This window comes from Symphalangus syndactylus, chromosome 16 (genome assembly GCF_028878055.3).
Source record: "Symphalangus syndactylus isolate Jambi chromosome 16, NHGRI_mSymSyn1-v2.1_pri, whole genome shotgun sequence".
NCBI classification, from domain to species: domain Eukaryota; kingdom Metazoa; phylum Chordata; class Mammalia; order Primates; family Hylobatidae; genus Symphalangus; species Symphalangus syndactylus.
The window spans coordinates 15,044,387-15,068,633 of record NC_072438.2 but is presented as its reverse complement, the minus strand read 5'-3'; the positions used below and the strand labels follow the sequence as shown (position 1 = coordinate 15,068,633).

The window sequence follows — 24,247 nt, the reverse complement described above, 5'->3', positions numbered from 1 at the left end:
GTCTCGCTCTGTCACCCAGGCTGGAGTGCAGTGGTGCTATCTCGGCTCACTGCAACCTCCGCCTCCTGAGTTCAAGCGATTCTCCTGCCTCAGCCTCCTGAGTAGCTAGGATTAGAGGTGCATGCCACCACGCCCAGCTAATTTTTGTATTTTTAGTAGAGGGGGGGTTTCACCATGTTGGTCAGGCTGGTCTCGAACTCCTGACCTCGTGATCCGCCTGCCTTGGCCTCCCAAAGTACTGGGATTACAGGCATGAGCCACCACGCCCGGCCTATTTATTTATTTTGAAACAGCGTCTCGCTGTGTTGCCCAGGCTGGAGTGCCGCGGTGCTGTCATAGCTTACTACAGTCTTGAACTCCTGGGCTCTAGAGATCTCCCTGCCTCAGCCTTCTCAGTAGCTGGGACTACAGGTGTGCACTACCATGCCTGGCTAATTTTGCTTTTGGTAGAGATGGGGGTCTCACTGTGTTGCCCAGGCTGAATCAAATATTTATATATAGTTGAGTCTATTTCTGAATTCTGCATTTCATTTCATTCCTTCACATTTCTATTTTTTTTTTTTTTTTTTTTTTTTTGAGACAGAGTCTCGCTCTGTCGCCCGGGCTGGAGTGCAGTGGCGCAATCTCGGCTCACTGCAAGCTCCGCCTCCCGGGTTCACGGCATTCTCCTGCCTTAGCCTCCGAGTAGCTGGGACTACAGGCGCCCGCCACCGCGCCCGGCTAATTTTTTGTATTTTTTAGTAGAGACGGGGTTTCACCGTGGTCTCGATCTCCTGACCTCGTGATCCGCCCGCCTCGGCCTCCCAAAGTGCTGGGATTACAAGCGTGAGCCACCGCGCCCGGCCCACATTTCTATTTTTGACTCAGTGCTGCACTCTTACTGGCTCCTTCAATCTCTGGGAAGGAAGGAGATTACTTCCCTCCCTTTCTCTCCTTTGTTTTTCTGGAGACAGGATTGTGCCCTGTTGCCCAGGCTGGAGTGCAGTGGTGATCATAGCTCATTGCTATGAGCCCTTGAACTCCTGGGCTCAAGTGGTCCTCCTGCCCCAGCCTCCCGAGTAACTGGGACTACAGGCATGAGCCACTGCACCTGGCTCCCCTTTTTCTGCTTTTAATGAATTTGCTTTTGCTGTGTTGACGCTGAGAGGCAGGCCAGGCTTCCTAAAGTAGGAGCATGCAGGCTCCTTACAAAAGCTGACACCCAAGCAGGAGTGGTTATCATTCTTTCTTCTGTGCTTGAAAACCTTCAGCTCCTCCGTGTTTGATGATAGCAGCTACCAACAAAGTGCCCGTTGGGGGCCAGGTACCTATTAAATGCTTTTCTTGTGGTACTTAATTTAATTCTCCCAAGGCAATATAGAGCCCAGGAGCGTCTGAGTCCAAAGCCCTGTTCCTTATGTTGTTCTCTTGTATGGACCAGATTTAAATGCACCACCTGATTTCTTTTTTACTTTGAGACAGAGTTTTGCTCTTGTTGCCCAGGCTGGAATGCAGTGGCGCGATCTCTGCTCACTGCAACCTCCACCTCCAGAGTTCAAGCAATTCTCCTTCCTCAGCCTCCTGAGTAGCTGGGGTTACAGGCATCTGCCACTACGTGCAGCTAATTTTTTGTATTTTTAGTAGAGACGAGGTTTCACCATGTTGGCCAGGCTGGTCTGGAACTCCTGACCTCAGGTGACCCACCTGCCTCAGCCTCCCAACGTGCTGGGATTACAGGCGTGAGCCACCGTGCCTGGTTAGGCCAGAGAACTTTTTTTTTTTTAAATTTTTTGAAATGGAGCTTGCCCTGTCTCCCAGGCTGGAGTGCAGTGGCCTGATCTTGGCCCACTGCAACCTCCACCTCCTGGGTTCAAGTGATTTTCCTGCCTCAGCCTCCATGAGTAGCTGGGATTATAGGCATGCACCACCACACCTGGCTAATTTTTTTTTTTTTTTTTTGAGACAGAGTCTTGCTCTGTTGCCCAGGCTGGAGTGCAGTGGCATGATCTCTGCTCACTGCAACCTCCGCCTCCTGGGTTCAAGCAATTCTCCTGCCTCAGCCTCCCTAGTAGCTGAGATTACAGGTGCACACCACCACACCTGGCTAATTTTTGTATTTTTAGTAGAGATGGGGTTTTGCCATGTTGGCCAGGCTGCTCTTGAACTTCCGACCTCTCAATCTGCCCCCCTCAGCCTCTCAAAGTGTTGGGATTACAGGTGTGAGCCACCGTGCCCGGCCATGCCAGAGAACTTTAGACATGGCCTTAGATGTGTGCGTGTGATTAACGGATTTTTTTTTTTTTTTTTTTTTTTTTTAGAGATAGGGTCTTTCTCTGTTACCCAGGCCAGAGTGCAGTGGTGTAATCATGGCTCACCACAGCCTAAAACCTCCCAGGCTCAAGTGATCCTCCCACCTCAGTCCTCAGAGTAGCTGGGACTGCAGGCATGTGCCACCACCCCCAGCTGATTTTTTTTTAGTTTTTCTGTAGAGACAGGGTCTTGTTACGTTGCCCACGCTGCACTGACGGTTTTGACTCGACTCACTCAAACCTCGGAGGTTGTGGTCTTTACTCTTCCTTTATTGACTGTTGATCTTCACTGAGCTGGCCTTCTGACCTGGGTTGTGTAATCCGAAACCAAGCCTTTCTAACCTACCTGTGGTCTCCTTTGGGGTCCCGTAGATCCCAGCTGTGCTGTTAAACAGCAGTGTGATCTTCTACCCGTTTCTTAGTCTTGCCGAGTCTCGGTTTCTTCCGTGGTGAAGGGGATACTACGCCCAGCCTCGTAGATGTGAGCGAGCGTGACTGAAACATTTGTGGAGAGGCCTGGCTGCTGCAGATGGCATACATAATTTATTTTGTTGTTGTTTTCCGTCTTAATGAAGATATCTTAGGATTTTAATGCTTTCTCAGAACAAGTAGATCCTTGACTTATGTATGGGTTATGGATTCACATACTTTTGACAGAGATACCCTCTTTATCATTTAACCACTCCCCCAAAAGAAAAAACCCAACCGCTGCCCCCCAAGCCCAGTCCTCACGCTCCTGGTGCTGTCCTGGGGATGGAGATGCGACTGGTAGGGAGCGGTGATGATTATTTTTACTTTGGGTGCATCCTTTGTTTGGGTTATCTTCCTGCTATGTTATATCATGCCAGTGTATGTTAAAACTCTAGCTCTGGACCAGGCGTGGTGGCTCATTCCCATAATCCCAGCACTTTGGGAGGCCGAGGTGGGCGGATTGCTTGAGCTCAGGAGTTTGAGACCAGCCTGGCCAACATAGGGAAACCCTGTCTCTACTAAAAATACAAAAATTAGCTGGACGTGGAAGCGCACGCCTGTAATCCCAGCTACTAGAGAGGCTGAGGCACAAGAATCGCTTGAACCCGGGAGGCAGAGGTTTGCAGTAAGCCCAGATGGCGCCACTGCACTCCAGCCTGGGCGACAGAGCGAGATTCTGTGTCAAAAAACAAAAACCACCTCTAGCTTCTGGACTTGAATCAAAACTTGGGTATGTGGAACCTTTTGAAGCCTTTCTCCCTTAAGTGAGCTCAAACCATTTCAGCTGTGTGTCAGAGGTGTGGCATCTTTGAATTTTATGTCCACTTTAATTTCCATGTTTGTATTTTTTCTAGTTTCTCCTTGGACCAAGATGACTGATGGAAAACTCTCCACCTCTACAAATGGCGTAGCCTTGATGGGTATTCTGGATGGTCGACCAGGAAACCCCCTTCAGAACCTGCAACACGTCAATCTCAAGGCGCCCCGACTCCTCTCCGCGCCTGAGTACGGGCCCAAGCTGAAACTCAGGGCTTTAGAAGACCGGCACAGCCTCCAGTCCGTGGACTCGGGGATTCCTACCCTGGAGATCGGGAACCCGGAGCCTGTGCCCTGCAGCGCGGTCCACGTGAGGAGGAAGCAGTCCGACTCCGACCTCATCCCCGAGCGGGCCTTCCAGAGTGCCTGCGCACTGCCATCCTGTGCGCCACCAGCTCCCAGCAGCAGCGAGCGGGAACAGAGCGTGCGCAAATCCTCTACGTTTCCCAGGACGGGCTATGACTCGGTAAAGCTCTACAGCCCGACCTCCAAAGCCCTGACCCGCAGCGATGATGTCTCTGTCTGCAGCGTGTCCAGTCTTGGGACAGAGCTGTCCACCACGCTGTCCGTCAGCAATGAGGACATCTTGGACCTTGTGGTCACGAGCAGCTCCAGTGCCATTGTGACCCTGGAGAATGATGATGACCCACAGTTTACCAATGTCACCTTGAGCTCTGTCAAGGAATCCAGTGGCTTATACCAGCAGGACTGTATTCATGAAGCTGAGGAGGGGAGTAAATTGAAAATATTGGGGCCGTTTAGTAACTTCTTCGCAAGGTAATGCCATCTTTGCCCTCTAGAAGATCGTGGTGGTTGAGTCCAAACCAGTCTCCTTGTTCCTGTCTCAAATGTGTTGTGTGTTCTCTGTGGTGTTAGGCGGGCACTGTCTCACACAGATAATTGGGCCTTTTCCCGGAAGCCTGGAATCCTGTGGGATTGTGAGGACTGGTCTGTTGGCGATTCTGTTCTTTGGTGTCCCTGGCTCATTTTAGTCTGTTGTCACTTCTCTGCCTCTGACCTGCTGTGGCTGTCCCACAGGTGGCCAGTGTTACCAAATAAGCAGCCTGAGCCTCTGCGGGGCCCTGTGCACTCATAACTTAACGTTTCTTGGGCCAAGCAGAGGGCACTGGTGAGGGTGATGCCAGTGAGTAACTCCCATTCTAGTGCCAGCCCCCACTGGCGTAGTGCAGTGCTGGCATGCTGGGTGTCCCAGCCGTGTCCCTGTGCTCCTGGATGGCTGTGTTCTTGTGTGCCTGCCCTGGCCCTGCCTCTGCCGTGGAGATGTGTGCTCTGCTGCACTGCAGCCCCATGCATTCCCAACATGCTGGGCCCGGCCATGCACCCCGTCTCCGTGGGGCCTTGTCACCTGGGTGCTGGAGTTCCTGTGTCTCCCTGAAGCCCTATGGGGGCCATGCCTTCAGCTTCTGCCTCTTGTTTGTGGTCTCATGCTTCTGTTCAACAAGTGCCTATTTCCTAGGCCCTGTTCTAGGCTGGTCATGTGGGGTAATACAGTGAGAGAAATGATGTTGGGTAATGACTTAGGGTGGGCTTGTGGCCTGGGGGTGGTGGGAGTGGACACCTTTGTCACACAAGCAAATGTGAACTCCTGAATAGTGGCGTGCTGGGAGGAAGGGCACAGGGGCTGTGGAGAGTACGTGTAGATTCGAGATCTGTGGCTGGGTGCAGTGGGTCACTGCTGTAATCTCAACACTTTGGGAGGCTGAGGTGGGTGGAGCACCTGAGGTCCGGAGTTCAAGACCAGTCTGGCCAACATGGCAAAACCCCGTCTCTACTAAAAATACAAAAATTAGCCAGGCATGGTGGTGCACACCTGTAATCCCAGCTACTCGGGAGGTGGAGGCAGAGGTTGCGGTGAGCCGAGATCGCGCCACCGCACTCCAGCCTGGGCGACAGAACGAGACTCCATATCAAAAAAACAAACAAAAAAAGAATTGTGATCTGCTCCATAGCTGCTCTTTGGAGGGCTCTGGGGCCAGGGCTTGACAGGTGGGAACATTTCTGCAGTTGACCCTGGCTGCCCCGTGTGTGTGTCTCTAGCAGAACCCACGTCAGACATTGCAGTACTGGGTGTCCCTTTGAGATGGTGTGGTGTGCCGGCTGCAGTCTCCTGGAGACTCTGACTGTGGCCAGCACATTACCACAGCCTTAGTTGCTTCATCAACTAAAGGGGATCATCTCAGACAAGCCTAAGGCCAGTCCTGAGTGAGATGATCTGTGGTGTGGCCTGTGGTATTGTCAGGAAACTTTCTTCTCGAATGTGCTGACAGATAGACATCTTGGTACCATGAGCACAGTTCCTGGTCTCAGAACGCAGTAACTCAGCGATTGCCCATAGTGGGAGGAACCCGGGAACTTGGGGGGAGATCTTGTCACTGTCCCTTCTGAGGCTGTAGCCGTGTCTCGGTGTTGCTGTGGTTAGATTTGTGTGGCGGTACTTCCCCGTGCTCAGACAAGTGTGTTCAACTGTCCCTGCTTATGAACAACACCTGGTACCCATTCCACGCGGTCCTCAGGATCCATCCAGACATACAGAATCAGAAGCTCAGTGAGAAGGGCCTGAGGATGGGTTTTCAGAATCACCTGGGCTCCTTGGCAAATCTGGGAAACCTTGCTCGAAATGGGGTTGGCCGGGAAACAGCATGGTGGAAGGAGTGTGGCTTTGGAATTCAACTGTCCTGCGCCATGTCCAGCTCTGTGGCCTTGAGCAAGTTCCTTCACCTCCCAGTCAGTTTTCTCACCCCTAGAACTGTGCGCGGAGGAGTGTGGCCCATGTACCCATTATGCTGTTGACGAACGCCACACGCTCACCTTTGTCCTCGCGCGTTCTGTCTCCGCTGCCTCACCTGAGAAGTGGGGATAATGAGCCCTTCCTTCCGTGGCAGTGGGGATTAAATGGGTTAGCATGTGAGAAATTTAATGCAGATCCAGACACGTAGTAAACTTTTAAGTATCAGTTGCTTGTGGCGATCATGGCCGCGTTGCTCTGTCTGCCGCCGCTGTGATTCAGCTGACTGAGCTGTGTGTACTGGATCCTCTTCCCCTTTGAAAGGAAGCGTCGTTGGTTGTGCAATTTCTAGATCATTTCTAAAGCTACTGTTTCTTGAAAGTCATACTCAGCTTTGCGCTGCGGGAAACAAGTGTCTCTTCTTTTATTCCTTGGTTCCTTATCCTCGTTGTGACAGCTGTGACATTGTTATTGTGAGCCTCTCTGAACTACCTTTGGGAAGATAATGGAATATAATGAAAAATGACTTGAAACAAGTGATGACATGGGCAGAGTCTAGGGTTCTTTTGTCCTAGAGTCTTAAAAATGTTAGAGAAGAGCTTCCATGTAGAGTTTGTTTGAGGGGAAAGAGTTTCTGTGCCAGAATCTTTAGAGCTCACTAAACATTTCACAGGTGAGTAAATGGAGTTACAGCGAATGTTCATCAATTCAGCCCAGGGCCTGGCCCACAGCAGGTACCCAGAGGACTGTGGACATCGTGAGTCTTTGCTGAGGGCAGGGCTGGGGCTGGAGCTGGTCCTCTGGGGTTCCCAGCCCTGGCTTCTGAGCCGTCCTGTTTCCCCACTTTGTCCCCTCAGTCTCTTGCCTTCTGGTTCCTTGTCCTCAGTGAATCAGTCTCTGGGTTATGGAAGGACGTGTGGACAGTGTAGTCTAGGAGAACATGCTCGGAGGGAAGGGTGGAGATGGGCAGGGATGACCTTGGCTGCTTGATGAGGTGGCCTGGGTGAGATGGGAGCAGGGGAGTGACAGGAGGGCTGGCCAGGCCTGACCACAGCCTCCCAGAAGCGCAGGCCCGGCTTGCATTTGTCCTTCACCCACAGTGTAATGAGCACTTCTGTCCCAGACTCCAGCCTGAGCTTTAGAGAGAGTCCCTGCCCTTACGGAGCTCACAGTCTGATGGGGTAGACAGATAAGGCATTTCACGGGCTATGGGGGCGGGCACGAGTGCTGTTACTGTGGGCGGGGAGGGGATGGCACCGCAGCTGAGAGTGCTGGTTCAGGAGTTCATGCTGCCTGGGTTCATTGTGAGTCCTCCTATTTAATCACTGTGGGCCTCGGGCAAGTTACCTCTCTGAGCCTTAAGTAGGGGATAAAACTACTGTATAAGGTTAGAGACCAAACAGGGCACTTAACTTCTTGGCACTCTGGAAGTAGTAGCTTTCTGTGGTTCTAACAGAAATATTATCATTTCAAAAAAATACATTTTCTAAAGCTTTCTCTAGTTCTCACTCCCATTTTGTGCTTGCTTCAGTCAACCTGTTGCTGAAGAAGTCAGAGCGGTGTCTCTCCCACTGGCTGATGTTTTGGGGTAGATGCGTCTTTGTTGTGGGCCACTGTCCTGTGCATTGGAGGATGCCTTACAGCTTCCCTGGCCCCGACCCATGGGATGCCAGCAGCACTCCCCCAGTTGTGACAGCCAAAAATGTCTCCAGGCATTGCCAGATACCCCAGGGACGGGCTGGCAGAATCACCCAGCCTTTGAGAATAAGTGTTGGGATTTGCTTCTTTGAAGGAAATTTACTAATGTAATTTGAGGATGATTTTCATTTGTATAGAAGAGTGGGACCATGTTAAGGGATCACATGAGCCCAGTGTAGATTAACAGTATTTATCTAGAAACCTGGACAGCAACTGTAAGAGAAAGTCAGTAACATGCTTGTGGTGGGTTTATTTTCCACAGGAGATAGGGTTGGGCTCTGTGAAGCCAGGGGTTTAATCTCCTAATCCACATTGGTCTGGAAGTTGAGAATTAGCTTTGACCAAGTACATCGTCTCTTGTGTAGCCCCTTTAAGGAGCTCTCAGATGATCTGAGTGCCCTTTGCTGAGGAGAAGTGTGTGAACCGCATTGAAGGATCAGGAGCTTGCCCAGTGAAGGTGCGGGGCAGAGGGAACAGCTTGTGGCAGGCTAGGAGGTGGGGGCACCTGGCTGTGTTTAAAGAACTGGAATGATGGATTTTTCCGAATCACTTCCCAACCTGGCTGGGAGCTCCTTGGGGGCAGAGCCTGTGTCTGGTTCACCCTGGCACCAAGTATAATTCACAGACAGAGAAGAATATTGGTGGTTGAGAGTGGGGGCTGCTCTGACCCAAGTTTGAACCTCAGCTCTGCCATTTTTGTACTGTGTGGTCTTGAGAAAGTCACTTAGCCCCTGCGATCCCCAGTGTGTACTTGAGTGACATGGGGTTAATGGCACCTCTTGTAAACAGTTAATGTGAGGGGGCTGGGTGCGGTGGCTCATGCCTGTAATCCCAGCACTTTGGGAGGCTGAGGTGGGCAGATCACCTGAAGTCAGGAGTTTGAGACCAACCTGGCCAACATGATGAAACCTCATTTCTACTAAAAATACAAAAATTAGCTTGGTTTCTGTATCCTGCACTGAAAGCTGACTAATTCAACTAAGTACCGTGAATTTTCATTTACATGTGAGGAAACTGAGGCAAGGGGTGGTTAAGTGGTTTGCCCAAGGTTACAGGGAAATAGGAATAAGTTCATGCTTCTAAGGGTTGTTGGGATTAAATGGGGAGGGAGTGTACATAGATGTGACGCACTGGGCACATCGCAGCACATTAATGTCTAGTCTATGTTTTTATGTTGCTTGCCTGTAATTTACTCCTGCTTTGGCCATCTTAGAATTAGCTCTAGTGAACTGAGATGGAACATTGTAACTATGCCTTTTCTGTGCAAACAGTTTGTTAATATTGCTGGCGACTTTGCCCTGGCATTATGGATATACAGATGGCACCTGCTATGGACCTGCGTTGCTGCTGGTGTGTATGAGCTTATGTGTTGCTGTGATCCTGAGAGGGCGTGCTGGGTGGTGGTCTCTTGATGTCACTGTTTGCTGGTGTGTGGTCTTGGGTAAGGCAGGTGCTCAGTCTCTCTGGGGCTTAGTGTCCTTGTTGGCAAAATGAGCTGAGGGGTATGTACTTTACATTAGAGTTGTGGCGATGAGAGGACCATTCTAATCAAGGTGTTGGGCTGCAAGTGCCAGGCAGTAGGGAAGCAAGAAGATTCGAAGATGGGCAGACTAGTGCTGGAGGCCACTGAGTCAGTCCCTCTACTGTGTGATAAGGATCTGGAGAAAGATGTGAACAAAGCAGCAAAGCCCATTGACAGCTCAGAAAGAAGTAACAGGGCTGAAATGCCAGCTGGCCTTCGAAAGTGCTGTCCACCTGCATGAGGGTGAAGATGGTGAGGGATCAGCTTGTGCAAAGTCATGGAAGCAGGAGACAGCCCAGCCTTTCTGGGAAGGTGCCGTAGCATGAGGTGCTCAGGAGGGGCAGGGCTAGGAGGGGAGACCAGAGAGATGGTAGACGCCCAGATGGGGCAGGACTTTGAGGACGACATTTAGTCTCAAGACTCAAAGCCTGTCACAGCCAGACGGGGTAAGATGAAAGTCTGCACAGGAGCGGATGGGCTGCCTTGATGAGAATGAGTTAAACTGTTAGCTTGATGGAATCTAGATGAGCAGCTCCCTTTGAAGAATGCAGTTGCCCTGTTCTGAGCTCAGCTTCTGGGCCAGGCACTTCGGTCGCTTTCTAAAGCATTTCACAGCTCACTGGAGACAGACTCAGAAAGGCTAACTGCACAGACTGCAGAGCTGCGATTTCAACATTCACTTGTTAACTCCAAAGTCCATGCTGTTTCTACAAAAGACACCACCCTGTGTCTTGTAACATGTGTAACATGATCAGAAAGGGGGAAGTGCGGGGCTGGGAGAGCAAAAGGAGTTGAACGGGAAACCAGAGGTCCAATGGTGATTTTTGCAGGGCAGTGTTGGAACTGTGATGCTCTGCAAAAGGGAGGCAGTGAGCAGAGCTCTAAGCCGGGTCAGGGTCTAGCTGGGTGGCGTCTGTCAGGGCACTGAAGCTCCTCGGTGGGAAGACGGTTGGAGAATTGCTTCTTGAGCCATCGTGGGCCAGCAGGATGAGAATGCCTTTTCCTCCTCCAGTTAATCCAGGCATTTGAAAGTGTGGGAGTGAGGCTGGAATCAGCCGTTTGTCACGAGGCCTGCTGCTTGGTTGGTGGCCTTTGTGGGCTGGCCATCGACAGGGGAGGGAGATACGGCAGAATCACTGCAGGTGCCTCCTGGAGGCCTTGAGCCAGAGAGAAGCAGAAAGGACTTTAGCAAGCAAGGAGCTCGTAGGATGGTTCCCATTATTCCTCACTAAAAGTCTGTGAGGGGGCCAGGCGCAGTGGCTCACGCCTGTAATCCCAGCACATTGGGAGGCTGAGGTGGGCAGATCACTTGAGGTCGGGAGTTGGAGACCAGCCTGGATAACATGGCGAAACGCCATCTTTACTAAAAATACAAAAATTAGCTGGGCTTGGTGGTGGGTGCCTGTAATCCTAGCTACCTAGGAGGCTGAGGCAGGAGAATGGCTTGAATCTGAGAGGTAGAGGTTGCAGTAAGCTGAGATAGTGCCATTGCACTCCAGGCTGGGCAACAGAGTGAGACTCCATCTCAAAACAAAACAAAACAAAAAAACCACAAAACCAAAAAACAACCTGCAAGGGGTCTCAGTGATTTCGGAAACTGGTCTTTAAGTGTTTGCACAGGCACACACTTAGTCTGGGTCTTCTTTTTTATTTATTTTTAAAATGTTTTTGAGATGGAATCTTGCCGTGTTGCCTAGGCTGGAGTGCAGTGGTATCATCTTGGCTCACTGCAACCTCTGCCTCCCGGGTTCAAACGATTCTCCTGCCTCAGCCTCCTGAGTAGCTGAGATTACAGGCACGCACTACCACACCCAGCTAAGTTTTGTATTTTGAGTAGAGACAGGGTTTCTCTATGTTAGCCAGGCTGGTCTCAAACTTCTGACCTCGTGATCTGCCCGCCTCAGCCTCCCAAAGTGCTGGGATTGCAGGCGTGAGCCACCACGCCCAGCCTCACTCTGGATCGTCTGACACTGTTTCGATTCCCCCATCCCAAGGGTTTAAGTTCCCTGGTTGTGTGTTTTTGTACCAGGTGGATTTTCAGCAGCTTGATTACCTCTCCATTGCAGAATGTCTGCACTTCTTTTCTAGCCACTGGTTTACACAGCTGGGTTCTTACCAAGCATTGATTCAGCACCTGGGAGGTCACTGGTAACCTTGACCTGAGACGTTTCTTTAAATCTGGGTGAGCTTCAATTTGAGGTTGCGGTTCGTGTCTGGAAACATGCAGCTGATGGTATCACTGCACACATGGCTGAAAGGAGCCATAGGACGCCAGCTGTGTGTGTGCTGGACACACACAGGAGATTGTCTGGTTACTGCTGCAGATGCCATTTGCAGACCTGCCAGTGGTCCAGCCACGTTCAGAAAGAACAGCTGTGCTTGTAAGGGTGTGCTGCTTCCCTGTGCTTTCCTGGGCTTTGTTTTCTCTTGGCAGCAAATCACAACCATAACGATCCATTTTTTGAGTGGCTGCTGTGTACCAAGCACTGTGCTAGGTTCTTAAATATGCTTCTCATCATACATTCTTTAAAAAAAATATTGACTGAGCACCTGCCATATGCCAAGGCACTGTTCTAGGTGCTTGGGATTCATTTGTGAACAAAACAAAGCCCCTGTCCTTGCAGAGCTTAAGTTCTAGCAGAGGGTGCTGGTGGTAAACACAGTGAGTGGATGGAGGTTATGTGCTGGCAGACTTAAGAGCTATGGAGAAAGCCAGCAAGCAGAGGTGGTATGAGGCCCTGGGAGGACCGGTGAATGCAAGTTACACAATGAATAGGCTGGTCAGGATAGGCCTGAAGGAGGAGAGACTGAGGCAAAGACTTGAAGGTGGCCAGGCGGGCGGCTCACGCCTGTAATCCCAGCACTTTGGGAGACCAAGGTGGGCAGATCACCTGAGGTTGGGAGTTCAAGACCAGCCTGGCCAACATGGTGAAACCCTGTCTCTACTAAAAATACAAAAATTAGCTGGGTGTGGTGGCGTGCACCTGTAATCCCACCTACTCGAGAGGCTGAGGCAGGAGAATCGCTTGAACCATTCGGGCTTGAACTATGGCAGAGGTTGCAGCGAGCCAAGATCGCACCACTGCACGATCTTGGGCGGCAGAGCAAGACTCTGTCTGGAAATTAAAAAAAAAAAAAAAAAAAAAAAGACTTGAAGATGTCAGTCGCAAAGTTAACCAAGCAGGTACTTGGAAGGCGAGTGATCCAGCAAGGGAGAAGGATGCAGGCAGGCCTGATGCATTTGAGCACAGAGGCCCTGGGGATGGACTGAGAGAAGGAAGGGATAGGGTCAGTGGGACCAGATTCTGTATGGGCATATAGGCCATTGCGTGATGTTGGCTTTGACTTAGAGTCAGTGGGGAGCCACTGCAGAATTTTTGTCTTTTCGAGATGGGGTCTTGCTGCATTGGCCAGCCAGGAGTGCAGTGGCCATTCACAGGTGCAGCCATAGTGCAGTGTGGCCTTGAACTCCTGGGCTCAAAAGGTCATCCTGCCTCAGCCTCAGAATAGCTGGGCCTACCATGCCACTGTGCCTGGCTCTACTGTAGAATTTTGAGCAGAGGAGTTGTCCTGGTGTTTTGCTGCTGCATAACAAATAACCACACATTTGGTGGCCTGAAACAACATGGCTGTCCATCATGGTGTGGCTGGGTTCCCCTTGGGCACTTATAAGGATGAAACAGCACATTGGTGGCTGTGTCCCCATCCGAGGCTTGGCTAAGGAATTGTCTGCTTCCAGGCTCACTCAGGCTGTTGGCAGAGCTCGTTGTGGCTATAAACTGAGCTCCTCATTTCCCTGATTGCTGTCAGCTGAGGGTCACTTGCAGCTCCTAGAAGTCACCCAAATTCCTTGCCGTGTGGCCCCTCCATATTGAAAACCAGCAACAAGGACTCTTTTGTGTCGAGTCCGTCTGGCACTGCAAATCTCTTCCCAGAGAGAACACTGATTGCTTTTAAGGGCTCATTGAAATTGTGTAAGGCTCATTGAGAATTACCTCCACTCCCCTTCCCCTTCCCCTTCCCTTTCCCCTTCCCTTCCCCCTTCCCCTTCCCTTTTCTGGAGACAGAGTCTCGCTTTGTTGCCTAGGCTGGATTTCATTGGTGCCATCATAGCTCACTGCAGCCTCAAACTCCCAGGCTCAAGCCATCCTTGCACCTCAGCCTCCAGAACAACTAGGATCACAGACATGTGCCATCACACACAGCTACTTTTTAAAATTTTTTGTAGAGACATGGTCTCACTTTGTTGCCCAGGCTGGTCTCAAACTCCTAGCCTCAAGTGATCCTCCTGCCTTGGCTTCCCCAAGTGTTGGGATTGAGTCACCATGACCCACTGTGCCTGGCCTACCTCTCTCTTAAAGTCATCTGTGCCATGTGATGTAACCTGATCACAGAGTGACCATCCCATCATATTCATAATTTATGCCCATGTTCAAAGGGAGGGATTTTACAGGGTATGAACATCAGGGAAAGGGAATCTCAGAAGTCTGCCTGCCTTAGGAGTAGCGATTTCATTGAGTCCTAAACAGAATGTCCTGAGGTGCTGTACTGAGTGGAGGCTTCCGGGCAGGGGAAGGGCAGGGCAGGGAGTCCGAGGAGGCTGTTGCAGGAATCCAGACAAAAGGTGATGATAGCTTCGCCTGGGTGGCAGCTGTGGGGAGGGTGCGATTTGAAGAATGGATGTGGGTGTGGGGAAAAGAAAGGAGTCAAAGATGACTCTAAGACTTTTGGCCTCAGCCAGTGGAAAATAGAGTTGCCAAGTTGGAGAGAAGATGAGGGGTGGAGTTTGAGACATCTTAGACATTTACAGGAAGGAGGTGGAGTGGGTGACTAGAGAGGATCCTGGCAGGAGTAGGGCCGGATGGGAGGTATACATTGACTTGTTAGCATTGGAGGTGGTTTGAAACCAGGTGAGGTCTCCTTGGAAACAGGCAGACAGAGAAGAGGACCAAGGAGTGTGCCTGAGGCCTGCCGGCACCACGAGATCTGGGAGGAGAGGAGGAAGCAGCAAGAGTGAGAAGGCAGGGCTGGTGAGCTGGGAGGGCACGAGTGTGGGGTCTGGAAGCTGGGTGCCAGCCCGGTGAGCATGGGTGTCAACAAGGGGAGGGGCAACTGGGCAGAGGTTGCTGCGAGGGCAGGGCAGATGAGGACTCAGAATTGACTGTTTAAGCACTTTGGGAGGCCGAGGCAACTCAGGAGTTTGAGACCAGCCTGGCCAACATGGCGAAACCCCGTCTCTACTAAAAATACAAAAATTATCTGGTGTGGTGGTGGGTTCCTGTAATACCAGCTATTTGGGAGGCTTAGGCATGAGAATCGCTTGAGCCTGGGAGGTGGAGGTTGCAGTGAGCCGAGATTGCGTCACTGCACTCCAGCGTGGGCGACAGAGCAAGACTCTGTCTCAAAAAAAAAAAAAAAAAAGAAAAATGAAAAGAATTGACTGTTTAGCAATGAGGAGGCCATTGGTGACCTTTGACCAGAGCTGTTTTTGTGGAGTGGTGCAAGCAAAAGCGAAACTGGAGTAAATATTTAAGAGAGAATGGGGCCGGCATGGTGGCCTCACACCTGTAATCCCAGCACTTTGGGAGGCCAGGGTGGATGGATCACTTTAAACTGGGAGTTTGAGATTGGCCTGGGCAAAATAGTGAGACCCCCATCTCTGCAGTGAGCTGCACATTGTTATCACCAGGCGTCTGCTGCACTGGTCCACTGCAGTGATCCCGCCACTGCATTTCCAGCCTGGGTGACAGAGTGAGACCCAAAGAGACTGGGAGAAGAGAAGTTGGAAGCAGTGAGCAGATAATTCTTTTGGTGGGTTTGCTACAGAGTGGAGCAGAAAATGGGGTGATAGCTGGAGGCAGAAGTGGTGTGATTTTTTTTTTTCCTTTTTTAAGATTGGAGAAATACAGGGTTTTTTTTGTTTTGTTTGTTTGTTTGTTTGTTTGTTTCTTTCTTTTTTTTTTTTTAATTTGAAAACAACCTAGTAAAAGAATAAGAGGTGAACATATCCGGGAGAAGAGAGAATCACTGGAGCTTTGTCCTTGAGTTGCATCTGAAGGAGCAGGATCTAGAGTTCAACAGAGAAGTGGCTTCAGCTGGGGAGAGTCCAGGGTAGCAGGCGCCTGGGAGAGGATGGGGCACAGGTAGATGAGGAGGAGGGGTCTGGGGGAGGGTGCTTGCTCTCGCAGGTGCTCTCTCACGTGTGCTCTCTCCCTCTCCTTCCCTCTCTCTCTCCCTTTTCCTCTCCCCCTCTCTCCCTTTTCCTCTCCCTCTCTCCCGCTTCCATGCTTGTAGTCTACTTTATTGTTTGTAGTGTTGCTTCATTGTTTGTGTGTAAATGTACTTTTTTTTTTTTTCCGAGATGGAATCTCACTCTATTGCCCAGGCTGGAGTGCAGTGGTGTGATCTTGGCTCACTGCAGCCTCTGCCTCCTAGGTTCGAGCGATTCTCCTGCCTCAGCCTTCTGAGTAGCTGGGATTACAGGCATGCGCCACCACACCCAGCTAATTTTTGTATTTTTAGTAGAGACGGGGTTTCACCGTGTTGGCCAGGCTGGTCTTGAATTTCTGACTTCAAGTGATTCACCCGCCTCGGCCTCCCAAAGTGCTGGGATTACAGGCATGAGCCACCGTGCCTGGCCTGAATATAGATTTTTAGTTTCAACATATTTACTTTTTAAAAAATAGACTTTATTTTTTAGAGCACTCGTAGGTTTACAGCAAAATTAAGCAGAGAGGATAGAATTCCATGTATCTCCTTTTTACCCTCATGTGCACAGCCTTCCCTCTCATCAACAGCCCACACTGGAGGAGTCCATTTGTTACCATCGATGAGCCCACACTGACTGACACATCATTATCACCAGGAGTCCAGAGTCTACATCAGGTGCTGTGCACTCTGAGTCTCCAGAGACTCCAGAGTCTACCTGGGTGCTGTGCACTCTGTGGGTTTGGACAGGTGTATAATGACATGTATCTGCCGTGGCCATATCACACTGAGGAGTTTCACTGCCCCCAAATCCTCTGTGATCCACCTATCCGTCTCTCTTTTTCTCCTAACCCCTGGAAACAAATCTTTTTACTGTCTCCATAGTTTTGCCATACAGGTGGAAATCATTTTCACATTGGCTTCTTTCACTTAGTAATGTAAATCCGAGTCTCTTCATGTCTTTTCATGTCTTGATAGCTCATTTCTTTTTAGCACTCCATGATATTTCACTGTATGTATGTACCGTAGTTTATCCATTCACCGCTGAAGGACATCTTAGTTGCTTCCAAGTGTTGGCAATTATGAATGAAACTGCCATAATCATCTGTGTGAAGATTTTTGTGTGGACATAAGTTTTCAGCTTCTTTGGGTAAATACCAAGACATGCAGTGGCTAAGTTATACGGTAAAGTATGTTTAGTTTTGTAAGAAACCAGCGGACTGACTTCCAAAGGGGCAGTACCATTTGACTCCCCCAGCAATGAATGAGAGTTTCTGTTGTTCCACATCCTCCCCAGCATTTGCTGTTGTCAGTGGAAGTTCTTGTTCGGTTGCTCTGGGTTTTTGTTTCGTTTTGTTTTGTTTTTGGTGAAGTAGGAAGCAGGGTCCCGAGGATGGAGGTCTTAGTCCGTTTGAGCTTTTTTTTTTTTTTTTTTTTACTTACTTATTTATCTATTTTTTGAGACAGAGTTTCACTCTTGTTGCCCAGGCAAGAGCACAGTGGCACGATCTCGGCTCACTGCAACCTCTGCCTTCGGGTTTAAGCGATTCTCCTGCCTCAGCCTCCCTAGTAGCTGGGATTACAGGCATGCACCACTGTGCCCGGCTAATTTTGTATTTTTAGTAGAGACGGGGTTTCTCTATATTGGTCAGGCTGGTCTCGAACTCCTGACCTCAGGTGATCTGCCCACGGCAGCCTCCCAAAGTATTGGGATTACAGGTGTGAGCCACCACGCCGGGCCTTTTAAAATTTTTAAACATAATATTGTAGATGAGGTGGCTTATAAACAACAGAAATTTGTTTCCCACAGTTCTGGAGGCTGGGAGGCGTAAGATCAAGGTGCCATCAGGTTCAGTGTCTACTGAGCTGTTGAACATGTTTTTTATAAGGGCACTAATCCCACTGGGGAGGGCTCCACCCTCATGACCTAGTCACCTCCCAAAGGCTTCACTTCTTAATACTGTCAACCTGAGGGTTAGGATTTCAACATGTGAGTTGGGTTGGGGCACAAACCCTGGGGCTATAGCAGTGGGGATGGTGTGCTGGGTTGGAAGCTGTGTGAAAGCCATCAAGGCGTGTGGGAGAGAATGGATAGAGAGGGAAGGAAGCGTTGCTGGGGGGCAACAAGGGCCCTGCCAGGCGATCAGGGACCAGTCAGCGTGCTGCGTGTCTTTCTCCAGCCATGTTTTTTGCACAGATACACGTTCAGGGCAGGCTTGTCTTTGAGCTAAGTGTGTACAGGGAAGGGAGAGAGAGGCAGGGCTCAGGGATGTGTGAGGGTGATTACACTGGGGCGCGGATTCTCCGGGCGGTGGAAGGAGGGTGGATTAGAGAAGCAGGATGAAGACCCTGAAGCCTGGAGGGTAGTGGGGGTCTTCACCGTGTGGGCGGGGAGGCTCCAGTCACACGGCCGGCTGGGAGTGGAGCCTGCGGGGTCAGTGTCCACCACGTCTGACGTAGGCTGCCCCCGGGGCCATCGCATTGCTGTTTGAGCTGCGTCTGGTGAGCCTGGTCCAGGAGTGTTGGAGAAAGGAAGTGGAGGTCTTCATTCCACTCCTCCCGTGTGCTGGGTGGGGAGACGGAGGCAGCAGTGCCGTCCCGGGCGTTGTGGTGGTGGGCGCTGCTTTGCTGGGCTGGCCTTGCTGAGACAGGGCTTGTTCCCATGGTGTAAGAGCCTCCCCATTTGTGAACAGCACCCTGTCCTCAGGGAGAGCTTGTCTGGGGGAGGACCGTGGGGATCAGCCCTGAATGTTGGCTGTGCAGATCCCTCTTCTGGGGGCTGCCTGGTGGCCCCAGTGCTAGGAGCTGCATGAGACAGTGGTACCATGCTCGACCACCCTGCCCTTGGGTGCACATAACCTCACATGCTCCTCTGGAGAGGGCCAGGCCAGGATAGCAAGGGGGGAAGTCAATGCCAAGAGGAAACATCTGGGAGGAACATGGACCGTGGTCACACGAGCCTGAGGTGCCACTTCCTCTTCTTCAGTCCTTGGCCCTCTCCAGGGGACCGCAGCCTCACTCCCAGCTGGCTGCCCACAGCAGGTGTCCCCTTGGCCTTCCCACCAGGCACCAGCCTGGCATCTCCCCGTCCCTAGGACCAGGTCTGCAGAGAGGTGGGGCTCTTCACTCACTCAGGGACGCCTTCTCTCTGCTTCTCTGAGGATCCGCATCCCTAGATCATTTCTGCAGATGTTTAGCCACTGCCAGGAAGCCCTCTCCAGCCTGTGTGCGAGGACTAGCCTCGCCTTGCAGTCCTTCTGTGTGCCTCGTGGATCCTGCATTCACCCAGGGGGCACAGGAGAGATGCCGGGGTGAGCATGCCTGTCACACAGCTGTGCAGGGGCTGCGGCTGGGGCTGGCCCCCTGGGGGCCCAGTGTTCCATTGTTTCAGGTCTTTGGGTTCCCCCCTGCAGCCGCACTCTGAAGAGTATCCGTCCCGGCTGCAGGAGGGGAGACCTGGCTGTGCAGTAGTGCAGCAGCGGTGCCATCCCCCAGGCTCTGTGGGCTGGCCTGAGTGCTGCATGGGAAAGCACCGTGGACACCACGGGGAAGAGATGCTAGTGAAACCCCCGCCAGCTCAGCCGGTGGCCTCTTCCTCATCAGCAGTGGATGGCATCCTGGCTCTGCCACCCACTCCCTCTGCATCTGGGGCAAGTCGCTTTGCAGACACAGCTTTCCCACGTGTGAAATGCAGAGTTGCGTCAGGCGGTCTCGGCATCTTCCAGCAGGAAGAACCTTCTGGAATCAGCAGTAGCCCCTGCTGTCCTCCTGCAGGCCTGGAGACTCCTCCTGGAATGGTTTTCCTGCCTGCCTCTTCCTGCTGTGTAAATGAGAAGAACCCACAGGAGCCCCCCAGGAAGAGTGGCCCCCTTTGCTGCATGTCAGCTCCCAGCTCTGTGGCTGGGGCACCTCTCATGCTCAGTGCCACCCGATCAGGTCCCCCCCAGCAGCCCGCGCACCCCTCAAGGGACTGCCTCTTGCTCATTGTACGCTGGTGCTCATTAGAACTCAGTAAGTGCTCGCCAAATGGTTGAATTCAGACGTCATCCCTTTCCTTAGAGATTATCTACCCAAGCACCCAGTCCTGGGGATGTAGTGGTCAGCATACCCGCTTCAGTCCTGGGGATGTAACGGTCAACACACCCACTTCTCCCAAATCAAAGCACCCAATGGCACGATAGTCGACTGAAACCACACTGCAGAGACTGATAAGGGATGCTCAGTGCCAGGCTGTGAGGCCTGTGGCAGAGTTCCTGAGGAGAGGGGTGAGGATGGGGTGGTGGTGTGGAGGTGGCATGGGAAAGCTGGGAGAGGCTCCACTTTACACAGGGGGGTCAGGGAGGGCTTTGGTGGGAAAGCAGTGTTTGAGCAAAGATCTGAGTGGCGTGCGGGTGAAGCGTGTTCTTCCGAAGGACACAGTGGAGACGAAGGCCCTGAGGCCGGCGGGGACTGGCCTTGCTTTTCAGGCCTCACAACCTACAGCAAGCTCCTTGAGAAATGAGCACCAGCAGCCTGTGCCCCTGGCTCCCACAGCACCTCATGCATGCTCAGCAAAGTTGTCCCTTTTGGCTGCCTGGAGTCGTATATTGGGGCACAGTTGGTGCTTTAGTTACTAGAATATCAAGCTACTGTCCAATGTGTTAGCCCCTAGCCCCATGTAGCTATTTAAATTGAGTTAAAATTACCTGAAATGGAAAATTCAGTTTCTTAGTCACTCTGGCCAGTGAGACGCTCAGTAGCCACATGTGGCTTGTGGCCACCCCGTTGGGCAGCTCAGATTAGTACATTTCCACCATACAGGAAGTTCTGTTGTTCAGCCCTGGTCTGTGGGACAATCTGTGACTTGAACCTTTTTTGTTCTTCTTGATGTGTAACAGCAGCACACAGTGGGTGTGAAACGAGCAAATCCATAATGGCATGTGTGTAGCCCAGAGAGGTCTACAGAAAGAGCCGCCCTCAGGGCTCTGGGGAAGGGGAAGGAAACTGAGGCCAGGTGGTAGGTCAGATAGGTGTAGCGGGGAGGGCCCTGCCTGGAGTCAGCCTTGCTGGGGTTGAGGTTCTCGCCTGAGGGTGTGTTTGACCCTCCCTGTGAACTCTAGTGCACATTTAAATATGGGAGATGACAGCGTGGTGGGGGAGGCGCCTACACCCCTCAGAGGTGTATTCTGAAGGCACCTATTGTGCCCTCCAGTGAAGGGGACAAAGAACCTGGTGGAGATTCAGAGAGTGCAGTCATAGAGCCAAAGATCTGAAAGTCTGCTCTGCCTGGCCGGCTGGGCGGCTAGACATGGTGCTCTATGTTCTTGTGTCTTACCTGTCTCCGAGCTGGCGGCCAGGAGGCTGTGCTTGGGAAGTGCCTGTTACAGCAGTCAGTGCAGCACTTACTAGGAGGTGTTAGGAATCGCCGTGTCCCGGCTTATGGCATGAATGAATGAATGAATGAACTAATGAATGGTAGTGAGGGCTTGCCTAAGGGAGGCGCTGCAGGAAAGGGAAAATGGAGAGAAAGGGTTGAATCAGTTCTGGAGGGTAAACACGAGCGATTTATCTTGGCTATTAATGACTGGATGAAAGCAGGTTGGCTGTTCTGTGATCGACCAGTGTTCAAGATGTTTGTTCTGAATCCCATCTGGGTTTGATGGTCCGTTTCCTTCTGTTAGTGGGCTGGGAAACTTGCCTGTATCTGAGGAAAGCAGCATTTTTTTTTTTTTTTTTTTGGGACGCAGTCTTGCTCTGTGGCCCAGGCTGGAGTGTAATGGTGCGATCTTGGCTCACTGCAACCTCTGCCTCCCAGGTTCACGCCATTCTCCTGCCTCAGCCTCCCGGGTAGCTGGGACTACAGGTGTCCGCCACCACGCCTGGCTAATTTTTGTATTTTTAGTAAAGACAAGGTTTCACCGTGTTAGCCAGGCTGGTCTCAAACTCCGGACCTCAGGTGATTTGCCGTCTTGGCCTCCCAAAGTGCTGGGATTCCTGGCATGAGCCACTGCGCCCAGCCGAAAGCAGCTTTTTAAGTTCTTACGACTTTTTGTTGCTCCTGACATCGTCTTCCTGTGGGGAAGGCAGACACTTGCTGTGGAGCTGTGGAGTGTCAGTAACATTCAGGAATGGCATGAACTGAACCAAAAAAGACCTTCCTTAGCTTGCACATCTGTTCCTTTGACTTGTCCCATAGCCAAGGCAGTGTTTCTGCCCCAGTTTCTGGAAGGCGTTGATGTCCTTAGAAACTGCACAGAGGGCAAGGTTGTTTTGTGGGATGGAGGAAAAGGAGAATGAATTTGCTCCAGATACGTCAGACCTCCTGTGTTCATGAAACTCCCTCAGGCTTGCAGGCAGCCTCAGGAAACAGTACTCCCATCTTCCTGGAGGCTCCAGGTGTGTGTTCAGGTCCCTCACCAGCCCACCTTCCTTCTGCCCTAGGTGAGGTTAGGTTCAGCCTGGGAGGTGGCGATTCAGTATGAAATGCAGGAGAACTGGTGTGGGACCACAGGAATACACGGGCTTTGAGAAACCCGTGGGCAAGCCCATTCCTGCAAAGCAGTTCTTCAGCCATCAGCCACTTTCTACTCATAAATTAACTTCCCTTTGCCCAGATGGGGATAGAATCTGTTCTGCTTTTCAGCTGTTAGTGGATCGTATCATAGAATAATGCAGTAATTAAAACTGTTTCCTCCTATTTCCTATCTTAAATAGGAGATTATTTAAAATATTTACACATCTTTTTTATTTTTAGAATATTCCATACAAGTAACACTGAATTATTTCATGCCTTCTGTATTTTTCACGCGCACACATCTTACTAGATTGCCACATCAAATCAGTTCCTGTTTATGTTGAGCGAGCTGGGTTTGTAACTGCGAGCTGTTTCAACTCCAGTTTTGCTGATTCTTTGTTGTGAATAGCTGTGGTTTATCTCACGATTCCTGTAAGATTCTATATATGGAAGAATGGTGAGTCATCTAGAGTTGCAGAATAGCCCTTTTGGGCCCCACAGCAGTCCAGTTTCAGTCCAGTTTTCCTGTTCGGATTCCCCCTTGCCTTTAGCAAGAGGCTTTTACAACCCAGGCTCTGGGTACCAAGTGTTACAGGTACATATTTATAGGCGTTTGAAAGTTAGAGGTTAGCTTTAAGCTCTAACCTCCTTTTAGGTTTCAGATCTGGGTGTTAAACACATTTTCTATGGTGGGAGGAGTGAGGGGGGAAGGCGGGTCAAAAGGAGTGGGCTCTGCCCTCCCGGCCCCCATGTCCTGCAGAACCAGGCATGAGGAAGAAGGAAGGTGAGGGCCCAGTAGATGGGATGAGGAACCATGTCTCTTGGGTCACCCTTACCCTAATACCTGGCTGTTCATTCACTGTAAGTTTTTGCCTGGAATAGATTTTAATCCCTTTTAGAGGTTCATTTGAGAGCAGTTATTTTTAAAGCAGAAGAAATTGAGTGGCAGGCAAAATTCCTGGGACAAATACATTAATATCTAGTTAGGTGGATGAATGTTCACTGCTGTAACAAACTTGAAATATACATAAAGCTTCAAACACAACGGAGGTTGATTTCCAGGCCATGCTCCCCCAGGTTCCTTCTGTCCTGTGGCCCCATCATTTTCAGCAGAAGCTTGCTGGGTTCTTCGGTATTACACCAAAGCAGGGGAGAGCGTGTGTAGGGACCAGTGTGGGAGTTCTGAGGGCCAGCTGTGCCTGAAGCGGCACACACCACTCCACTCAGAGTTAATTGGCTGGAATGCCGCCCCTACCTGTGAGGGAAGCCGGGAAAGAGGACTGCACCCATGACAACGAGGAAATGGATTTGGTGAATAACTGGGAGCCTTGGCTATGATGTCTTTTCCTTCCTCCCTCTGCCCCTCTCCCTTCTTCATGAGAATTAAATGCCTGAAACCGATTAGTTGAATGCCCCTCTCATTCTCTTGCCCAAGTGATAGTTCACACCACCTGGAGGATGAAGTCCAGACCATTTGGTGTGGCCTATGGGGCGTGCAGGATCTGGCTGCTGCCTGCATCTCTGGCCACCAGTGGTGCCAGTGCTCAGAGCCAGTGACGCCCTGCCTCTGCACCTTGCCTGTTCTGCTGCCTCTCCTGGGCAAATTCTTGTTTGTCCTTTAGGATTCAGCTTAAGTGACACCTCCTCTAGGAAGCCTTCTTTGATCACCCCAACCTCTCCCAGACCTCTCATGTGGACCCCACAGTCCCTGGACTTCTTTGAGACCGCACTAGCCCACTCCCCGCCCCCTCCTGGAACCTTGAGCTTCTGGAGAGCTGGGGCCACACCGTCCTCCTGTGGTTTTCCCAGCCGGTGCAGGTGGTCAGCAGATAGCCTTGAGTGAATATGAATCTAAAAAAAGTAATAAAGGGATCTGGCACACTTAACTTTTAAATCTAAATATGTTTCTTTTAAATTCTATGATTGTTCTGGGTCTTGAGAGCAGACCTCCCCAACAATTCAGTCTCCCATATGGGGTCACAGCCGCTTGGGTTTCAGATCGCGGG

The 24,247-nt window shown here is 51.1% G+C and overlaps 1 protein-coding gene across 4 annotated transcripts in view; it reads left to right on the top strand.

Moving 5' to 3' along the window:
* TBC1D14 (TBC1 domain family member 14) overlaps nt 1-24,247 on the top strand; it is a 121,172-nt gene that overhangs the window by 10,769 nt on the left and 86,156 nt on the right. For all 4 annotated transcript variants that reach the window (XM_063619742.1, XM_055246682.2, XM_063619741.1 and 1 more), the window contains exon 2: nt 3,614-4,352. In XM_063619742.1, coding sequence (XP_063475812.1) covers nt 3,631-4,352 — 722 coding nt within the window. In that variant the 5' untranslated portion in view covers nt 3,614-3,630. The remainder of the gene's footprint in view (nt 1-3,613; nt 4,353-24,247) is intronic.